Source organism: Cnephaeus nilssonii (assembly GCF_951640355.1).
Source record: "Cnephaeus nilssonii genome assembly, chromosome: 1".
Lineage (NCBI taxonomy): Eukaryota > Metazoa > Chordata > Mammalia > Chiroptera > Vespertilionidae > Cnephaeus > Cnephaeus nilssonii.
The window spans coordinates 2,149,616-2,171,920 of record NC_137072.1 but is presented as its reverse complement, the minus strand read 5'-3'; the positions used below and the strand labels follow the sequence as shown (position 1 = coordinate 2,171,920).

At 45.6% G+C, this 22,305-nt stretch overlaps 1 protein-coding gene across 5 annotated transcripts in view; it reads right to left on the bottom strand.

Annotated features, from left to right (window-relative positions):
• Window positions 1-15,333, bottom strand: part of CELF6 (CUGBP Elav-like family member 6) — a gene marked incomplete at both ends in the record, with an annotated part of 47,377 nt that extends 32,044 nt beyond the window's left edge. For all 5 annotated transcript variants that reach the window (XM_079790136.1, XM_079790139.1, XM_079790137.1 and 2 more), the window contains 3 exons: window positions 2,752-2,800; window positions 11,381-11,463; window positions 15,072-15,333. In XM_079790136.1, the coding sequence (XP_079646262.1) occupies window positions 2,752-2,800; window positions 11,381-11,463; window positions 15,072-15,333 (394 nt within the window). The remainder of the gene's footprint in view (window positions 1-2,751; window positions 2,801-11,380; window positions 11,464-15,071) is intronic.
• Between the last annotated feature and the right edge of the window lie 6,972 nt (window positions 15,334-22,305).

The following is a 22,305-nucleotide window of genomic DNA, read 5'->3' as shown; positions in this document are numbered from 1 at the left end:
ACCTGGAGAGCATTATGCTAAGTGAAGTAAGCCAGGCAATGAAAGAAAAATACCACATGATCTCACTCATTTATGGAAAATAAAGAACATTATAACCTGATGAACAAAAAGATGGCTACAGAGGCAGTAAAGCACTGAACAGACTGTCAAATTACAGCTGGAAGTCTGGGGAGTTTGGGGGAGGGGGGGAAAGAGATCAACCAAAGGACTTGTATGCATGCATATAAGCACAACTAATGGACAGAAGACACTGAAGGAGCGGGGGTTGGAGAGGGCATGTGACAGGGGGGTAGGGGAGGCTGGGGGAAGGTCAATGGGAAAAAAGAAGAGATATATGTACTACTATATGTAATACTTTAAACAATAAAAAAAAGAATGCCAAAAAAATGAACACATTTTGATTAGTAAGAAGATTATCTAACACAGATCAGTTGGTAGTAAAATACTTAGAAATTGTAAAGGCCCAAGACTTAATACACATGCCTCCTCTCTCTTACATATGTGGCAGAGAACATTTAGAAACTAGGAGTGAGAGCAGGAAGGAATTGAAAGATCTTGTCATCAAAACCTGCAAGAAGGATTATCCATGGATGCATTTGGAGTATATATTCCTTAAGACCCATCACTTGTCAAGTAATATCTGTGTAACATGTAACTACTAAAATTATGAATTCTACTGCCAGACAGATTTGCTTTTCTTGATCTCTTGAGCTGATCTGAATATAAACAGGTATTGATGTGGGATGCCACATGCAGAGAATTTATCAATGATGTGATACTTGAAAAACTTGTACAAAAAGGAAGAGAAAAATGATAAAACTCAGGCTGGTGTCACTGGTTGGGGCCCAGATGACCAGGACATATGGACCAGAACAAGCAGAAGTATCATTGGCCTGGAGGCTTCCTTTGTGCAACTGCCCTCAACCTGACAAGAAGTGTTGGATTCCAAACAACAGGAGAGCCCCAGCACTGTGAACTTAGTTCCCGAACCAGACTCCAAGTTGCACCATGTTCTTCTGAGCTCTGGGCATGCCTGCCCACCCGCTTCCTCCTTTTTCTATTGACTGCTTTTTGTTCATCCTTGACATTTCAGCTTAAACATTTCTACCTCTGGGAGTCCACCTTGACCTCCCTAAATAATTATGTGCCTTTTGTTTGTGTCCCCACAGTTCTCCCAGGACTTGAAAAGAACTGATCATGCTGAATTATACATCGCTTTAGAGCTCCATGAGGCCAAGTGCCAGGTCTGCCTTGCTCACATCTGTATTTCTAATATGGAGTAGAAGCTATTGGTTGGATGGTTGAATAAACTGCATTCCAGCCTGTCTGCTTCTTAGCTCATTGGATACTCTCAGCTGTGGGACTATAGTGTTTGTAGGTAGGGCATAGAAGCTGGCCAACAATGACCTCGATGCCTAACAGAATTTCAAGCAGAAATTTTTGGGACAAGTAAACCAGAGGTTTGGTATGTGGCCTGTCTGGAAAGAATGAGATGAGAAAGGAGTATATGTGTGTGGAGGGGAGGAAGGAAACTTAGTAATATCTTTTTAGGCAAAGAATGGGTGATACCATCTTGACCAGAAACTGAGAATTGGAGACCAGAGGTCAGAAAATCCAAAAGGATGAAAGAAGAATTTCTTAGAGGAACTAACTCTACAATAGAACCATGGAGCTACCAGAGCCCCTTGTTCTGAGCATGAAGTCTGAGAGGGTATGCAGAATGAGTGGAGGTCAATAAATGTCTGTCATTTGGATGCCATTCTCTCCCTGACCTTGGAAAGCTTCTTTCTCCTAACAAAGCCATGGCTGATCTTGGGTAAGGCAGGCAGAGGCTTATCTAAGGAATATAGTCAGCAGACATCAGGGAGGGCTACAGGTGAATGAAGAGGGAGAAAGACATCAAGAACTGACACCAACGTTAGCATTGCTTTTCCAGCATGGAAGCTGATCAAAAAGCACAGGTTTCAACCGCTCCTGTTCTTAAGGAGCATTGGTCTTTCTGCACCAGGAAACAGTGCAGCTAAAAACCTTTCAAAATCATCCCATGGTCTTCAGCATAGAGTCAAATTCCTTAATGTGGCCTACAAAGTCTATTATATCAATCTCATCTTTGACCATGAATAGCCAGGCAATTACAATGAAGTAATGAGTGGCCCAACCTAGAGTGGACTGGGTTCTCTGCAATCAGAAGAACCTAGAAAAGGAGACTAACTCTAGCCTTATTCTTAAAACAAAGAAGAACCTGGAAAAACAGGAATAAACCCTCTCTAGGGGAAAGGCGACAAGAGCCTCCTTCCTCTATCTCCAGCATCTGCTTAGGCTCTTCCAGCCTCTTTTGGGTCTGGGGACCCTGGGGCCTCATCCCTTCTTCTTTATTTTTAAGATTTTAAAATTGATTTTTAGAGAGAGGGGAATGGAAAGAGAGAAACATCAACCAGCTGCCTCTTGCACACCCCCTATCAGGGATGGAGCCCACAATCCCTGGCATGTGTTCTGACTAGAAATTGAACTGGCAACCTTTTGGTGCACAGGACGATGCCCAACCAACTGAGCCACACCAACCAGGTCTCAACCCTTCTTAGTCTGAGCTGGGATGGCTAAGCTGTTTCTAGAATGGAGCAACTCTGGACCCCACTTGTCCCCTTACCCAAGGAAGTTCTAGTAATAAACCATGGGTAGAACTGACTCCAGGAGTGGATCCATCATCCCCTACATGGGTGATACCCCAGGTTTGTCAGGCAGGGAAGTTACCTCCTCGGCCCTCACTGGCAGCTGGCTTCACTTGGATTGGACGGTTCATCTGAAAGACATCGGACCAACATACCCAGTCAGCATGACTGCCTGGCCCTTGGGCCTCCCGGCTTCTCCATCCCTGACTCCTTAGGATCTAAGCTCTGGCACCTTTGAACTCTGCACTCCACCTGTCTCACTTGGGATTATAGATTTTCTCCAAGATTCCTTTCTTAAACCTGGGAATTTACAAGGTGCTTAAAACCTGAAGGGTTGGGTGTTAGAAAGCTCAGTGGCAAGTGCAGGAGAGACTGTGGAGACTAATGAGATTCTCTTGCCTTGGGCTCTGGGCAGGGACCATGTGAGGCCTGTCCCTCTGGCTCCTGGACTTCCTTGAAGGCTTTGGGTGGGAAAGTAGAACTGATCTTGCAGATTTGTGGCCTCAAATAGAATATAATTCTGTGTCATTTAGATTAAATAATCTGGAACCAGACAGACTTAGTGCTGTCTATTCCCAACTCTGCCATTTAATGGTTGTATGATTTCCAGTAAGCTACTTTCTTATTCAACTTGTTAAATGGGGGAGAACCTTTACCAAGCTTTTGTGTCACCATAGTTTCTACACCTCAGTCCCCTCCTGGGTCCCCCTTCCCCTGAGGATGTTGGAGTTCTTCAGGGCATCATCTTCGGCCCTGCTCATTCTGCTCCTCTCATTCTTCCTGGATAATCTCATCCAGCCACCCATCTTCTGAGCTTCAGACCCACATGCCCAGCTGCTTGCTGGGCATCCACTAGAAAGTCTCACTGGCACCTTCCACTTGACACATCAAAACCAGAGTTCATCTTTTTGCCCAAACCTGATTCTTCCAGTCATCTAAGCTATAAACCCAAAAAACACCTTGATCCTTCCTCCGGCGCCCCCCTCCCCAACCAATTTTACCTTCTAATTCAGGGGTTCCCTGATCAGGGGTGGATAAAAATCACTTGGGAACCAAATCAGACTCTTAAGTTGGGGGATTTGTACAAGTTCTTAGGTGATGTAAATATACTCCACTCCACACATTCCCATTCCCCAATCACCCTGAGACAATTCATGACTGAATCCCAATCTCACTTTCCTCTTATGGGTGTTGTGGATCACATGCAATAATGGGGGCACAAAAGGTCTTTGTAAATGGCCAAGAGCTGGGTGCATAGGGTGTGAGGAATTATTGTTGGGACAGACAGCTGATTGCCAGGAGGAAAGAATAGTGGCCTTCTAAGTCATGGAGAAGGAGTACTGATGTCCATATGGTCTGAGAAGGTTATAATCTGGCTCCCTCCTCTCAGGACATGCACTATTTTTGCACCAATCAAGAGTCATTCCATCCTCTACCAACGTGCTTGTTGCCGAGCAGCAGGCAGCTTCCTGTTACCATAGCCACAAGTGCTACCTAGTAACCATGGTAATGCCCTGGCAGTCACAGCTGAGCAATTTCCTTTGGATAAAATTTGAAGATGGGGAGTGAGGAGGGCTTATTTAAAAAAAAAAAAAAAAGGAAAGGAAAACAGGCCAAGCCTCAATCAGTGCTATTACCCTCTCACCCAAAGCTCATGTTCTTGTCTGCTCTGCTCTGACGCGCCCATCACTGGTGGGGGAGCACCTACTGTGAGTGGGGACCAAGACACCAGCAGGACTCAGGCTGCAGTCTAGAGAGGGTGACAGATCAATCCAAGCAGATCAGGGTGAGCTGGACAGGTCTGGACTGGCCTGGACCAGAGACCAGGAGGACAGGACCTGTCCCTTGGCATGGCCACCTGTGATTGTGGAGGAGAGACCAAGAGATAGAAGAGTGGAGACACGAGATGGAGAGAAATGGGAAGACAGAAAAAATGAGAGAGAGAGAGAAAGAGACAGACCTAGAAAGGGGCAAGGGAAGAGAGAAATACTGGTGGAGATGAGAAGGAAATAAGGGGACAAGGGGTCAGGAGGGAAAGGCAGGGAGGAGAGTGGTGAGGGGGGAAGGAAAGAGGAGAAGATGCTTAAATAAATATTGAGCATTTCTCTCTGGAGCCTAGAGTAATGAACACATGTGACAGCAGTGGTTTCCACAGCAGCTGCCTCCTCAGGCTGGATTTCTGGGGACATAGAGCTCATCGGTGTTCTGGGGGATGACCCTGTCCTCCTCTCCAACTTTCCCACTCTTTGATGGAGAGTGGGCATTAGGTGGTACGTACATGTCCCACATGGACCAGGAGTGAGAAGCTGGGCAGCTAGGCTTTCCACCACTTGGGCATGCTACTAGCATTTTCTGAACTCTGTGAAGATCCCCAGGCTGGGCCTTTTGGGGAGACAGTGATGACCACAGGAACCATATCCTCAAAGTCTCACAGAGGGGAACATAATGCCACCATTTGCTGAGAGCCTAGTGTGTGCCAGGCCCTTCCTGGGGCACTTTACATATATTGTCTCTAAATTTCTTTCAACCACTGTGCAAGGTAATATCATTGTCTCCATACTATAGAGGAGAAAGCTGAAGGTGAGGGAGGATAATCACATGTTTAAGATCACATGGTGGGCAAGTAGTTGAGCTAAAATTTGCACCCAGTTCTGTCTGACACTGAAGTCAGTGATTTTTGCATTGAGCTGCTGGACTCTGTTTTTAAGACATGAACACAAGAAAAGGGGCACAGAGGGACTGAAGCCTTAGGAGGAGTGCTCTGGGAGAAGCTGACTCCAGGTGGAGAGGCTGACTCAGGGAAAACTTCATAGAGGAGGCAGATTTGACCTGGGGGTTCATTTGCAGGACTGGAGTCATTGGGTCATGTGGAGATGATGGGAGAGGTAGGGCTGCAAGCTGAGCACTCCAGATGCCTTGGGCATGGAGAGGGAGCTGCCAGTCTGAATAAAGAGCAAGGGTTCTGGTGGGTATGGAAGTAGCCAGCATGGAACAAATTACTTTAGAGTCAGATAGACGTAGCTCAACCACTGTCAACTAAGTTCTCTGAGCCACATTAGTAAAAAGGAAAATCATGACCTTACTTTGCAGGGTTGTGGTGAAAATGACAATGGCTAGGTCTTAGTAGGTGCATCAAATGTAATACGGGCTTCTTCTTCTTTTCTTTTTTTAGTGGGAGGGTGTGAAACAAAGATAGGCAGGGGCCAGAACAGGACAGGTTTTGAAAACCATGACAAAGTATTTTGACTTTGTTGTATTTCAAAGGCAATAAGGATCCAGGGAAGGATTTTAACTAGGGGACTAATCTTATGAAAGATCCCATGAGCTGTCACCATGCCGAGAAAAGATTTGAAAGGGGAAGATTAGAGGTAGAAAAACCAGTGTGATACAGGTAAGGGGGGAGGGTAATCTAGAGAGGGCAGAAAGAAATGGACAGATTCAAGAGATGTTTCAGGAGAATTAACTGGACTAAAGTTCTAGTGGATGTGGCGATTGAGGGAAAGGAGAAAATGTTGGCTGACTCTGTTTATAGCTTAGGTTTTGGGGAAGTTGGCAGTTTGTAAGTGCAGGGAAAATCTGCAGGAGAGTAACCCAAGAGGATGAGGACAAAATTGAGCTCTGGGCCCTCGGTTTCCACAGGAAATGGTTAGGGAGGACACCCACAATTTAGGTGCACTGCATGTGGCTGAAGGAGAAAAAGGGTTGCCCACCTGAATTTCCCAGTCAACCCTGCCCTGCCTTGTTCCTGCCACAACCAGGGGACAGACTTGGGAGTGGGATGAGATAATCATGGTTCCCCTTTGGGAACCTTTACCTTCTTGGCCAAGAACTTGTCATGAGAACTCAAGTAAGTTCTTGAGCTTGTCTGAGCACCTATTCCCTTGATAGTTTCTTAGGTAGAGTCCAGGCTCATGTGTTCTTCAGAACCAGCCTTGGATGGGAAATCAAGAGAGAGAACACCAGAAAGAGAAGAGAACAACCTACTCCAGAGAGTGAAGTGGGGAAGGTTGGAGGCAGTATAGATAGGCACGAAACCCTGGTCCTTCTGCCCCATCAACAGAGGGAAGGCAATACTATACCCCTTATCTCTCCTTGATTTGCCTAAAATCCCTGCCTTTGGTCTCAGCACTGATCTCTTCAGACTCTTCTGCTCTGATGCCAAATCCTCCCTCCACTCAGCACTCATGCCCTCAGTCCCTTCCCCTACCATGGAAAGAGTGTTTATCAGAACTTTCCTGAAGAAGGGACCACTGGTGATTCTCAGAGAGGTGTCATGGGTGCAGGGAAGGGTAATGCAGAGAAAAAGCAAATGTCAGTATTTTCAGCACATTGTTCTATCTTACCCCCTTCTCTAATTCAATCTACTACCAAGTCTCATTGGTTCTAGAATCTATATAGAGATCCTCAAGTTCCTCCTCTTCTCCCATTCCTGCCCTATCCCCAGCTCCAGGTTAGTGTCATCATTCATTTGCACTCAAGCAACAATGTTCTAAAGGGTCACCCTGCCTCCAATGTTGCTTCCTTTCCAAACCAACCTTCACACTGTAGCCTGAGTGATCTTTTAAAACCAGTCCCTCTTCCATGCTTAAAAGCTTCCAATGGTTCTCCATTGCAAGCCTCCCAGTAAAGCCCGAGATCCCAATCCCAAGACTGGCAGTCAAAATGTGTGAGTCCTGCCTGCCCTGCTGCCCAAGATACACAATACTCTCCATTCATATAGAGCCTTAGCCATCTTTGCTGGACACCTTCCCTACCAGTTCTCACACTGACCCCAGAATTCCAGAAGTGGCCTTTGTCTTTAGGTTTCCAGATCCTCAAATATGATGATACTAGAGGCCCGGTGCACAAATTTGTGCATGGGTGGGGTCTGGCTGGCCCACCCTGATTGGGCCTATTGGGCCAGGCTGGCCAGAGGGAGGAGCCACGGGCAGTTGGCAGGCCGGCCCCACTCCCTGGTCAAACTCCCAGTTGAACTCCCGGTCGAGGGGACAATTTGCATATTATCCTTTTATTAAATAGGATCTGATCACTATTCAGCTCTGATAGCATCTCCTCTGTGAAGCTTCTCCCTCTTCACTCCTGATGCTTCTTTTACACACTTAGATGTGAACCCCCCTGAGATGCAATGAGTTACTTCTAGGCTTGAAGCTTTTTGAGGACAAAGGCTCTGACTCACTGGGTGGCTACTAGCACATAAATGCCTTTATGTGACTTAGAAAAAATGTGTCCCATTCTCTGGATGACACATTTCTGTGCTAATGCACATGGCTTGGTCAGTAGAGCATGACTGGATTTTAGCCCCTATCTGCCCTTTCCACTCAAGCTGTTTTGTGCAGGGCACAACCTGCAAAAGCAAATGTACTCAGTTATATCTGTCTCCTTCACAGTGTTTTAAGGGTTGGATGCCCAAGGGAAAGAAGGTCATAGGCAGGGAGAGAGACAAATAAAAGGACAGCTTCTGAAGGTAGGGCTGAGGTTGGGCTTCACCTTCCTTAGGTAGATTCTAGAGCCTAAAGTGAGACTGAAAGAAGTATTTCTAGATTCATGGAGAAGGAGCTGCAGAAGATGGAACAGATGACTGACGTCTGAAGGAAGACAAGCTTTGATAGGTGACAAAAATTAGCAGGTGGAAAGGAACCAAGGAGAGGTCCCAGATCAGCAGTTACCCTAGGGCCATGGTCGGCAAACTGCGGCTCGCGAGCCACATGCCGCTCTTTGGCCCCTTGAGTGTGGCTCTTCCACAAAACACCACGGCCTGGGCGAGTCTATTTCGAAGAAGTGGCGTTAGAAGAAGTTTAAGTTTAAAAAATTTGGCTCTCAAAAGAAATTTCAATCGTTGTCCTGTTTATATTTGGCTCTGTTGACTAATGAGTTTGCCAACCACTGCCTTAGGGGTTTCTCTTTGGAGCTAACCCAACATTTCCTGGGCCCAATGATAGTCCTGCCTGTCTCTAGGAGCCCAGATTGATATTATTTCTGCTCTCCAGCAGATGGCAGCTATGCCCAAGACCTAGTGCTTGCAGAGAGCTGGGCACCTCCCTCCCTCCATGCTGGTGTGGGTGTGAGGCCAGGTGACTAAAGCTGCCACTGCCCCTGGCAGGCCCAGAGAAAAGATTGATGGCACAGACATTGCTGGGGCTGGCCAACAAAGCCACTGATTTTCATTTAGGAGAATTAAATATTAATTTTCACTTTGTTAAACTAGAGAGGGTGAATAAAGCCAATTCCTGCAGTACCAAAGGAAGCCAGGCTATATTGGAAGACTGCAGATGAAATGGTCAGAGGGGGGGCAGATGTATTCAGTCACCAACCCTTCCAGAATCTTAGACTTCTGTCTGTCACCACATTGGCTCAGGTAACTGTGAATGAATTCTGGAGCCAGACTAGCTGGCCTCAATGCCCAGATCTTCCCATTAGTAGCTACAAGACCTTGGGCAAGTCACTTAATTTCTATGTGTAATTTCTTCACCTGTAAAATGGGAATGCCAATAACAAAACCTTCTTCATAGAATATTAAATGACTTCGAACATGTAAAGTTCTGGAATCAATAAATATTGCCTTCCTTATTTCTCTTTTCTCCCCCAGAAATTATCACAGAAGTCTTATATCAGGTGCCCTCAGACTCATAGAGTCCTCTAGGTATTCCTTATCTTGTGGAGTCCTATGGCTTGTTGAGAGGGGTTTTATTCTCCCAAAGTTCATCTTAATTCTTTCCAGGGGCTTTCACTTGCTTTCAGGATAAAATCCAAACTCTTCAGCCTAGCATCTAAAGTTTCCTCTTCAACCACTGCCCTCTATGGATCTTCTCTGTGGCCAGGCCCATGCTCTTATAGGCCCTCCTCCATGCTTCCAACCTCATTTTATACCCATCCTGTTCCTTTTGTCTCTGCACCTTTACCATGCTCTTTCCTACATGAAATGTTACAGTTTGCCTCAGTGATAATTCTAATTTGAGCAGCAGAAGTCACTTACTCCTATGGTTGGATGAAAGACTTCTACTACTCCTACAAATAATGCTACCATTTTACCACTACTACCACCAGCTAACTATTGACTGCTTACTGTCTACCAAGTACTGTGTTAAGCACTTTACATGACTTAGTTTATTTAATTATTATAACATCCCTATGAATTCAGTTTTACAGAGAGGAAGGTTAGGCTTAGAGAGATAAAGACTTGCTCCATGTCACAGAGTTAGTGAGTGGTGGGGTCTGGATCCACACCCAGGTCTGTCTGACTCCAAAGCTTGCATACAGAGGATTGGTAAGGGTGATATGTTGGTGTTACTTGACACTGAATCTTCAAGAGTGAGGCTCAAGTTGCTTCAATCACTAAGATATATTCTAGGATCTGACACCTCATTAACAGCTTGATCACCTCTAGGCAAAGCTTGTCCCATTTCTTGGCATATGCAATTCAAAGGGATGACTTCTTTATACTGAACTGAAATTATTGTGTCTGTTCTTTATACCCATTGATCCTGATCCTGGCCCCTGGGGCTACCCATAAAAACCAAATCCCTTTAGAATCTGAAAGTGGTTATCCCCACCTCTAACAGTAATGTTTATCAAGATCCTACTCTGTGATAGGCTCTTGCTAAACCTCAGTTAATCCTCATGAGAGCCTAGTGAACTAAGTGTTAGTATAACCCACTCTTTATACCTGAGGAAATTGAAGTTCAAGAAGCTATATAATGTATTCAGAGACACCAAACTGGTAAATGGCAGAGCTGGGATTCAAATCCAGGTCTTTGAGACTAGAAAACTAGTACTCTTAATTATTACGTTATGATGCCTCCCTATTAAAGCTCCCTGACTAAACCCTACCTTCTCAGCGAAATATCTCCAATTTCTTCAAACTATAATTCCATATATTAGTATATTTTATGTCCTATCATGGTCTCTTTAGGGTAGGCTAATGACCCTCTTAAATCTGAAGCCTAGAACTGGATATAGTCCCAGGTTTGACCTGACTAGGGGCATTTCATTGTGCTTTTGTTTTAGACACATCACTCCTTGGACAAGAGAAAATGAGGATGGGTACTATGACTACTGCATCTTGGTGAATCTATGCTAGTTCCTAACAATCACCACTTTGTTCCTGCCACATGGTCAATAGATCCCACTTTGCCTTTTGGCCAGTGATTAGCCATTAGCCAAGGCCATATTAGGTGCCACTGATATATAATGTCCCAGCTGCCTGTAGAATCATGTCTCTCTTAACTTTAGCCAACTGTTTAAGGTATAGAGGGAAGGCAATATTGGTGAGTCAAAGTATCCCCAAAAAATTACAGGAAGAGGACCAGAGGGACCTGCCATTAAGGATCCTAGTACTGGAGGACATGAAATACCAGCCCAGCAGAGCCTCTAAACTGTGTATCTGCATCCATGCTCACACCAGTGACAAATGTCACTAGAAGCCATGATTTCAGCCAAGGTGGACAAATTGTATGGCCCACAACACTGTTGCCTCTCCTAAAAGATGGGGTGGGACACTTGGGTCTTGAGCCCATTTTTTTGAGCCAGAAGACTGAATATAAAAAAGAACTTGTAGCTGTTCAGGGCACAAGCAAGCCCTCTTCTACAAAGATGCTGCTGCTGCTAGTTTCTGGTTCCAATCCAGCTCCTACATGCTGCTTTGGTATGCATGTAGGGCATGTCCCAAGTCTGAGGTGACTCCCATCCCCACCCCCAAATGCTGGTGGACTTACCCCTGGCAGGGTCTTCTGCTCGTGCAGTGCACTCTGAGCCTTGAGAGCAGAGTCCCGGGCGCAGTAGGTGAGGAAGGCACAGCCTGGGGAGGAAGAGGCTGGCTCAGGGGATTTCCTGAAACCCCCAAATGCTCTTCCTATAAAGACCCCATTAAACTGACAAACTCAAGGTCACTTTCCTTTAACCAAAGACACTGCTTCTTCTCTGCCTCCTACCTTCTCTGAAGGGAGGGGCTTCATGTGCCTCTGACTCTTTCTCATTTTCTCTTGGCCTTCTGCCTAGGAAACATGTGTAGTCACACCCAGTCACATGCTTATACAATCCCACATCTCTCCTCACCACTCCAGCCATAATCGTGCTGAGGTTAAACCTCACTAAGCCACTTTGCCTTCAGCTTTAACCCCAGCTTTCCCTTTCCTTTTTGGAATCATACGGAGTCTCCCAACTCATTTTCAATGAGAGGAGGCAGAGAGGAGGAGGAGGGTTGGGGTCCAAGCCCAGAACCCCACAACTTCTTAATACTTCCTTCCTCCAAGTTTGAAGCCGAGGAATGGGTTAATTTGAGGCTTGGTAGATGAGGCTGGTTTAAGGGCTTCCTGTAGGTGAGAACTTCCAGTGCTCTCTCATCCTATCCAAGGAGCTTGATCTTGATAGTTCTCCCAAGTCTTCAAGATAGGGCCTCTTAAAGCTTATTGTGCCTCAAATCTGACTTCTTTAAAACAGCCAGTAGAAATAGGGCAGAGGAGGAGTCTGAATTGAACCAAAGGGTCAGTCCTAACCCTCTTTGTTCAGCCTCAGAACCTTAGCCTGCTAGGATCTCTTCCTTTCCAACAGGCATTGAGCACTCACTCACTTATTTTGATGGGGCCTTATGATGGGCTTGGGGATAAAGTGGCAACAAGACAGACACATTCTCCGCCCACATGGGAATAATGTAAAGGATTATGAGGAGCATGAATCTGAGTCCAAAGAATTGAGAAGTGTCTCAGAGTACATCGAGTTCTCAATAATAAATAGAGTTTAACCAGGTGACAAGAAGGGTGGTGATTATTTCAGACAGAGGAAATATGAAGACTCAGTTGAGAATTCAGTGTGTTGGGGAAATGGATGGAAGGCTAGTATGGTTGAAGATTGGTAATGGGGGCAGAGTGGCCAGTTAGGTATTCAGGGATCAGATCATCTATAATCTTGTCTGGATTTTGAACTTTTTTTCCTAGGAGCAGTGGAGAGCTGCTAAAGGGTTTTAAGCAGTGTTGTGACATAAGATATGTTTCTAAAGAGAGTCTTGAGTGTAGGAAGGAGAAAGACTGAAGGAAGAGAAAGTAGATGTGGGGAGGAACTTGGTGCAATTTTTCACTTAGATCTCAGCAGACTAGAAAGGCAAATGGGAACATTTTCTTCTATGTCTTCTATTTGGGTGCCCCTTAAGGTGGGTGGATATCTGCCATTTGTTGCATGAAAGGAACCTTAGAGAACTCCTGGGACAAACACTTATTGTATCAATAGGGAAACTGAAGCCCAGAGAGTGTGTCAGTGGCAGGATTGGATTTGGAGTCTCTTAACTCCTAGGCTAAGGTTGTTTTCAAAGCACTGTGGCTGCCTCCCTCTGTACCCAGCCACCAAAAGGAAAATGAGTCACTCTGGCTTTTGGACGTCACTGTTGCTGGGGAGGGGGTGGGGGAAGATGCTGACTTGGAGACCCTCCCTGATCATCTTGCAAGGCAACCCTGTCTTGGAGAGTTGCAGGTTGGTTTGGAGCTAAATCACCAAACACCTGATTCTGCTTACATCTCTGCTCCATCTTCTACCAACATGCCACATCAGCTGACATCGGAACTGGGCAGGGCTGGGGCCCTGTCTGAAAGGTTCAGGGGCCCAGTTGTGGCCTAAAGGAGCCTGTATGGACTACTGGGATGGGGATGGGAGAATGAGGAATGGAAAAACAGGGAAGCATGTAAAGACAGATGAATGAAAAACAGGAAGAATTAGAGTTAAATAGAGAAAGGGGGAGGGAGGAAAAATGGGAGGGAGGGAGAGAGAGGATAAGGAAATAGTCAGAGACTCTGATGGTGAAAAGAGTGAGAATTAAAGGTATTCTATACACTGCCCTTATTGTAAAGATGGCCTTAAAAGATTAGCTTGAACTTACATACTGAAATAAGTGTCTAGAAAATAAGAAAATAAATTGCTATGGATGTGGACAGCCAGGCAGCTGGACTGAATTAGAAGAAATCTGGGTGGTATAGTCTTGTCCTTTTATGCTCCATTTAATATAACCTCAGCCCAAAAGGTAGAAGATACACTGCTACCTAGCTGGTCCTAGATCTTCTATGGGCATTTATTTTACTGAAGCCCCTATATTAGTGTGCCTAGGAACTCCCCAAGATGCCCCAGTGGAAAAGAGGTGGCAGCCTGATTACAGCTCTCAGCCCTTAGGAAAGTACATTTAGCTGTTACCCAGGGCCCACAACTTCTTTCCTAAAAAGATCATAGAGGATAGTAGGTAAAATTGCCTTCTTCACCAAATCCTGAAACCACAATATGGTGAAGGTAAGGAGAGATAAAGGTGTTTCTCCTCATATCATGTCCTTCCCCCACCCATGTATGACATGTGACTCTGGCTCTCTTACTCCAGCTAGCTTGGACAGACTTGTCTGCATGTAAACAGCCTCCTCCTTCTCTCTACGGGAAGAAAGGGGTGTGGCTGCACAAGACTATGTTGTCTCTGTCTCTCTAGCAAGGGCAGGGAAAAGACCCCTTTCTGCCTCTTCAACCTGACCAGGACTAGACTGTGGGGAGGGAAAGCAGAAAGCTGCAGGAGGATTGCGGAGGGACAAAGATGAGATACAGGATTGGGGAGATTAGAGCATGAAAGTAGTGTGGGTTCAGCTGAGAGAAAACCTGAGATGAGGGAGCACAAGGTGGCAGGAGTTCCAAGCTGAGGTCAGGGTTCTGGACTCAAACCAGAAGCAGAACACTGTGTTGTGATTCTGGCAGGGGTAGGAGAGATTTACTATTAAACATGAGGGTGGAATTTAGAGCTAGGAGGAGGATTGAATTTTGTGAGTTAACTAGGCCTGGGTTCTGAAGAAGGGTCGAGTTTGGACCTGTGGCATTTCAGGTTGTCAGTCTAAGAGTCAAAAGAAGGCTCTGGAGGTTGGCTGGGCTTGGAGGCCAAAATGAGTGGTACAAGTCCAAGATATGTGTATGGATTGTTGGGTCTGAGTAGGGTGGCACCAGATAGGGATATTCAGGAATGATATGGTCCAGCATTTGGGAAATTGAGGTCATTAGAGACCAAGAAGGTGGAATAAGTTTCCAAATTCCAGGATTTGGGATGTCGGATGAGAGGGATGCAGGGAGGTCCAACTGAAAGGCGGGGACTGTTGGGATGTAGGAAGTTGGAGGTTAGAGTGCAGAACATGTCAGGGAATCAAAGGGATGATGAAAGGGGGCATGTCAGAGAAAATTCTGGGTTTGGGGCTCTGTGAACTGGGGAGGATACTGGGTTGAAGTGAGGCTGGTATTAGACTGGTGTAGGACTGGATCTAGGTAAGGCTAAGGTTGGGGCTGCAGTTGAGGCTGGAGTTTGGGCTGGGCCGAACTCTAATGGGATTGGGGCTGGGCTGGGCAGGGCTGGGCAGGGCTGGGCAGGGCTGGATAAGGCTGGGCTGGGCTGACCCCGCGCACCTTTATGGAGGCCGGTGAGCCGGTCCTTCAGCACCGTCAGCTCGTAGATGCGGCCGAACTCCTCAAACAGCGGCTTGAGGTCCTGCTCATCCAAGCCCCGCGGGATCTGCCCCACGAAGAGCTTGATGGCGTCGTGGTCCTTCATGGGCGCGGCAGGACCGGGGTGTAGCCTGCTCAAGCCGACGCCGCTGTCCGCGGTGCTGAAACCCAAGCGCGGGCCGGGGCCGGTGGGCGGCGCTGACCCTCCGGGCGCCGCGGCCATCTCCCTGCCCGGCCCTCCCTCCCTCCCGCCGGTCCCGCCGTCCCCTCCCAGGGGGGCGCCGCACAGGGAGGGGTCCTGGCGGAGGGGCGTCCAGAGGGTGGGGCGGACCAAAAGGGGCGGGCGCGGGGCGGGGCGGGCCCAGGCCGGCTGGCGGGACCGGGGCGGGCCGGAGGCCCCGTCGGAGCTGTCTGGGCTCCCGCCGAGCTTCCCCGGAGCCCAGCCCTAAGCTCCAGGCTCGTGATGGGTGACGTCAGGCAGCGGTCCTCGGAGTCTACGCAAATGATTTGCATAATCAGGAAGCGGCGGCCAATCAGAGCTGGCGTTGACGAGGCTCTGCTGGGGGCGAAGGGGCGGCTGGACTCCCGCGCTCCGCTCGCCATGGCAACCAGCCCGCCGACTCCGGGAGTGAGAGCGGCGCGGCCGAGGCGCGCGTGTGGCCGTGGGCCGCGGGGGGGGAAGCGGCTTCGTCAGGCGGCGCTGTCCGTGGAGTGGCAGCTCCCCTCTCCGCACACGCTGGCGCACACGGCACCGACGCCAGGTCACCGGGCCTCTCCGGAGGGGGGTGGTTAGGCCTCCTCCATCCTCGGAGCCATCCTCCTCCCCATCACACCTCTCTCACTCCGGCGTCGCCCACCCTTTCCTTACCCACAAGCCTCAAGCACGTTTGTCTTCCCTGCTTCCCCCCCCCCCCCCTTTTTTAATTGTAAAGAAAAATTTGAATAAAATGAAAACTGCAAAAACACTCCTTGAACACCGATTTCTCCTCGGGAGAGTGAGGGAACGTGTTTTAGCCACATGCCCATGTACCTGGTTCATTCCAAGTCTGAACTAAGGAGCGCCACCTACCTTTTCCAGACAGGAAAGCTAAGGGTCCGAGAGGAGATGGAGGTCAGGCCCACCCCTAACATCTGCTGAGCCCCGGGCAACAGAAGAAGCGGACACAGACACACTGTGTTTACATGTTTAAAAGCTGTCACCTGCCCGTGGCTCAGCTGGTGGAAGAGCACACCAAGACGCCCACGCTGGTTTGGTCAGTGGATAGAGCCGCCGCCTGCGGGTTCCATTCGGGTCAAGGGCACAAGCCTCGGTTGCAGGCTCCTCCCCGCCTGGACTCTGGTGGGGGCGTGCAAGAGGCAACCAATCGATATGTCTCTCTTACCCCTCCCACTCTCTCTAAAAAATAAATAAGAAATCAATGAAAAAATATCCTCGGGGTGAGGATTTAAAAAAAGAGTACACCAAGATGTTTCTCTCTGACCTCTCTCTCTCTTAAATCAATAAACATATCCTCAGGTGAGGATTTAAAAAAGTTGTAAATCAAGTTAAAATGTTTGTCTCCCATTTTTACAAATACACATTCATAATAAAAATGAAAAAATATACAAAGCTGTTTTTTATATGACAAAGTTGGCAAAATATTCGAGCTGATGGAATATTATTACTCTTGCTCATGTCTGAGTATTCTCTTGATGGGCCAGTGATGTTTGGACAGAGGAGTAATACGATAAAGATAAACAATTTATACATTTATTTTAGAAAATGTTTTCGTGCCTTTTTTTCAAGTAAAATTTCTAACCTGTGTCCACTGATTACTTTAAGAAACTTCTCAAGAGCGGCAGTAGAATTGGAATCAACAAAATATTATCACAACAAAATTCAAACTCAGAAATAAATTGTGATTTCAAAAATATATTTTTAGTGATTTCAGAAAGGAAGGGATAGGGAGAGAGAGAGATGAAAACATCAATGATGAATAAGAATCATTGATCAGTGCCACACCCCCCACACTGGGGATCAAACCTGCAACCCGGATATGTGCCCTGATCAGGAATCAACCATGACCTCCTGGTTCATAGGTCAACCCTCAACCGCTGACTCACACCGACTGGGCTAAATTGTGATTTTAAAAAAGTTATTTTAAACTTTTAATAAAAGTTCTTATTTAACTTTCATTGAGTTCATCATGTTTTGAAATTTCCTTTGACCCACATTATTTATAAATATATTTGTAGTTTTCAAACATTTAGAGATTTTCCTGTTATCTTTCTGTTACTGATTTCCAGTTTGAGTCCATTATGGTCAGAGAACATACTCTGTATGATTTCAATTATTTTAAGTTTTTGAGGTTTTACGACCTTCAGAATATGATCTATCTTGGTTAATGTTTTGTTGTTACTTAAAAAGAATGTATATTCTGTTGTTGAGAGGAGTGTTCTTACCAGTAAATGCTAATTAGATCTGTTGGTTGATGGTGTTGTTGAGGTTTATATTCTTGCTGACTTTATGTTTAGTTGTTTTGTCAACTGTTGAGGGAGGGATTTTGAAGTCTATAATTGTGAATTTATCTATTTCTCTTTTCAGTTATATTAGTTTTTGCTTTATATATTTTTCAACTGTTGGTTAGTGCATACACATTTAGGATTGCTATGTCTTCTTTTATCATCTATAATAATAAAAGCATTATATGCTAATTAGACCGGACAGCCGAACAACCTTCCGGACATAATTCTGGACGTCCTTCCGGATAAAGCTGCCCCAGTGGGGGCCGAGGCAGAGGCAGTTAGGGGCGATCAGGCAGGCAGGCAGAGGGGTTAGGGGTGATCAGGCAGGCAGGCAGGTGAGTGATTAGGAGCCAGCAGTCCCAGATTGCAAGAGGGAACCCAAATTGCGAGAGGGTGCAGGCCAGGCTGAGGTACCTGCCCCCCTGTGCATGAATTTCGTGCACTGGGCCTCTAGTTATACTATATCACTCTGAATTTGTGATCAATTTCTTGCTCTGAGATCTATTTTATCTAATAGCCAGTCCTGACTTCTTTTGGTTAATGTTTGCATAGTATATTTTTTCCATCCTTTTATTTCCAACCTACCTATACTGTTATATTTGAAATGAGTTTTTTTTTTTTTAATCTTTATTGTTCAGGTTATTACAGATGTTCCTCTTTTTTCCCTTGATAGCTCCCCTCCAACCGGTTCCCACCCCACTCCAGGCCTTCCCCTGTCCCCACTGACCTCGTCCATAAGTGTAAGCTCTTTGTCCAATCTCTTCCCGCACCCCACAACCCCTTCCCCCCGAGAATTGTCAGTCTTCTCTCTTTCCATGCCCCTGATTATATTACATTCACCAGTCTGTTCTGTTCATCAGGTGTTTTTTTAAAAATATATTTTATTGATTTATTACAGAGAGGAAGGGAGAGGGATAGAGAGTTAGAAACATCAATGAGAGAGAAACATCAATCCGCTGCCTCCTGCTGGGGATGTGCCTGCAACCAAGGTACATGCCCTTAACCGGAATCGAACCTGGGACCCCTCAGTCCGCAGGCCAACACTCTATCCACTGAACCAAACCAGTTAGGGCTTCATCAGGTTTTTTATTCACTTGATTTTTAGGTTCACTTGTTGATAGATATGTATTTGTTGTCACTTTGTTGTTCATATTTTTTATCTTTACTTTTTTGTTCTTCTTTTTTTAAATAAATCTTTATTATTCTGATTATTACAATTGTTCCTCCCCCCCCCCCATACCTCCCCTCTTCCCGGTACCCACACCACCCTCTGCCCTTACTTGCCCCCCCCGCACTGTCCTCATCCATAGGTGTACGATTTTTGTCCAGTCTCTTCCTGCACCCCCCACACCCTTTTCCCCCTGAGAATTGTCAGTCCACTCCCTTTCTATGCCCCTGATTCTATTATATTCACCAGTTTATTATGTTCATCAGATTTTTTATTCACTTGATTTTTATTTATTTATTATCATTATTATTTAAATTTAATAAATCTTTATTGTTCAGATTATTACAATTGTTTCTCCTCCCCCCCCGCCATACCTCCTCTCCACCCGGTTCCCACCCCCCCCTCTGCCCTTACATCCCGCCCCCCGCTGTCCTCATCCATAGGTGTATGATTTTTGTCCAGTCTCTTCCCGTACCCTACACACAGACACCCCTTTCCCCCTGAGAATTATCAATCCACTCACATTCTATGCCCCTGATTCTATTATGTTCATCAGTTTATTCTGTTCCTCAGATTTTTAATTCACTTGACTTTTAGATTCACTTGTTGATAGATATGTATTTGTTGTTCATAATTTTTATCTTTAATTTTCTTTTATTTCCGCTTTTTAAAGAATACCTTTCAGCATTTCATATAATACTGGTTTGGTGGTGATGAAGTCCTTTAGCTTTTTCTTATCTGTGAAGCTCTTTATCTGCCCTTCAATTCTGAATGATAACTTTGCTGGGTACAGTAGTCTTGGTTGTAGGTTCTTGCTATTCATCACTTTGAATATTTCTTGCCACTCCCATCTGGCCTGCATAGTTTCTGTTGAGAAACCAGCTGATAATCGTATGGGTGCTCCCTTGTAGGTAATTAACTGTTTTTCTCTTGCTGCTTGTAAGATTCTCTCTTTGTCTTTTGCCCTTGGCATTTTAATTATGATGTGTCTTGGTGTGGTCCTCTTTGGATTCTTTTTGTTTGGGGTTTGTGTGCTTCCTGGACTTGTAAGTCTATTTCTTTCACTAGGTGGGGGAAGTTTTTGGTCATTATTTCTTCAAATAGGTTTTCAGTGTCTTGCTCTCTCTCTCCTTCTGGCACCCCCATAATTCTGATGTTGGTATGCTTGAAGTTGTCCCAGAGGCTTCTTACACTATCTTCAACTTTCTGAATTCTCTTCTCTTCTTGCCTCTCTGGAGGAGTGTCCTTTGCCTCTTTGTATTCCAAATCTTTGACTTGATTCTTGTGTTCCTCTAGTCTGCTGTTGGGTCTCTGTATAATATTTTTTATTTCAGTCAGTGTATGTTTCATTTCTAGTTGGTCCTTTTTCATATCCTTGAGGGTCTCATTAAATTTATTGGCCTTTTCCATGAAATTCTTGAAAAACCTTATAACTGTGGTTTTGAACTCTATGTCCATTCATCTGTTCTCCTCCATTTCTTTTGTTTGGGATCTGTTTCCTTGCCTCCTCATTTTCGCTGCTTCCCTGAGTTGGTTGGGTAGCTCTGTGTACTAGGTGTCCTATTGGTTCAACGGGTCAGCCTCCCAGTTACCTTAGGTGGACACTTTGGTGCACCCCTTTGTGGACTGTGTGTACAGCCTTGTTGTAGTTAAGTCTTGATTGTTGTTGGTGTCACCGGGAGGAATTGACCTCCAGGCCAATTGGCTGTGAGGACCTGCTGTGTCTATAATGGAAGAATTGCTGTGCTATTCACTTGATTTTTAGATTCACTTGTTGATAGATATGTATTTGTTGTTCATAATTTTAATCTTTACCTTTTTCTTCTTCCTCTTCTTAAAGAATACCTTTCAGCATTTCATATAATACTGGTTTGGTGTTGATGAAGTCCTTTAGCTTTTTCTTATCTTTGAAGCTCTTTATCTGCCCTTCAATTCTGAATGATAACTTTGCTGGGTAGAGTAGTCTTGGTTTTAGGTTCTTGCTATTCATCACTTTGAATATTTCTTGCCATTCCCTTCTGGCCTGCATAGTTTCTGTTGAGAAATCAGCTGACAATCATATTGATGCTCCTTTGTAGGTAACTGTTTTTCTCTTGCTGCTTTTAATATTCTCTCTTTGTCTTTTGCCCTTGGCATTTTAATTATGATGTGTCTTGGTGTGGTCCTCTTTGGATTCCTCTTGTTTGGGGTTCTCTGCACTTCCTGGACTCATAAGTCTATTTCTTTCACCACGTGGGGGAAATTTTCTGTCATTATTTCTTCCAACAGGTTTTCAGTATCTTGCTCTCTCTCTTCTTCTGGCAACCCCATAATTCGGATGTTGGTACGCTTGAAGTTGTCCCAGAGGCTCCTTACATTATCTTCATATTTTTTTGGATTCTTTTTTTTTTTTTTTTTTTTTGCTTTTCTGGTTGGGTGTTTTTGCTTCTTTGTATTTCAAATCTTTCACTTGATCCTTATTATCCTCTAGTCTGCTGTTGGATCTCTGTATACTATTTTTTAATTTCAGTCAGTGTATGCTTAATTTCTAGTTGGTCCTTTTTCATATCCTTGAGGATCTCGCTAAATTTATCAGTTTTTCTAGAAAATTCTTGAAAAACCTTATAACCGTGGTTTTGAACTCTATATCCAGTTGTTTGCTTCCCTCCATTTCTTTCATTTGTGACCTGTTTCTTTATCTCTGCATTTTGGCTGCTTCCCTGAGTTGACAGAGTGGCTTTGTGTGTTAGGTGTCCTATAGGGCCCAGTGGCTCAGCCTCCCCAGTTACCTGAGGTGGACACTCTTGTGCACCCCTTTGTGGGCTTGTGCACAGTCTTGTAGTTAAGCCTTGATTGCTGTTGGTATCACTGGGAGGAATTGACCTCCAGGCCCATTGGCTGTGAGGATCAGCTGTGTCTACGCTGGGAGAACTTCTCTGCTGGAGACACCCTTATTGGGCAAGACTTGCTTCAGTGGGGCTTTGGTGCTCACTGAGTCTGTCCCCTGAGTGTCTCTCTCTTTTTTTAAAAATAATTTATTGATATTTTTACAGAGAGGAAGGGAGAGGGATGGAGAATTAGAAACATTGATGAGATGAAAGAGAAACATCGATCAGCTGCCTCCTGCACACCCCCTACTGGGGATGTGCCCGCTACCAAGGTACATGCCCTTGACTAGAATTGAACCTGGGACCCTGCAGTCCACAGGCCAATGCTCTATCCACTGAGCCAAACCAGTTAGGGCCTGAGTGTGTCTCTTATGGATGTGAAGAGTTGTAATCCGGATGGTCTCACTCTGACCACTGGGTACACTGGCTCTTGGATCTCCAAGGAGGTGCAAAGTCATCCACTGCCTGAGGCCACCCAGCATGAGCTACAGAGAGATCTGCAGATTCCTTCTCTTTGTTTGGGGTTTGGAGTTGCCCAGATAGGCCCATCTGTGAAGCAATGCAAGCTGCTGTCCAGCCTTGGCCCTTCTTTTGGAGGCTCTGGGCCTCTCTGACCCAGCTGCAGTTTGTTTGGTTTTAGATTGCAAAAGGCCAG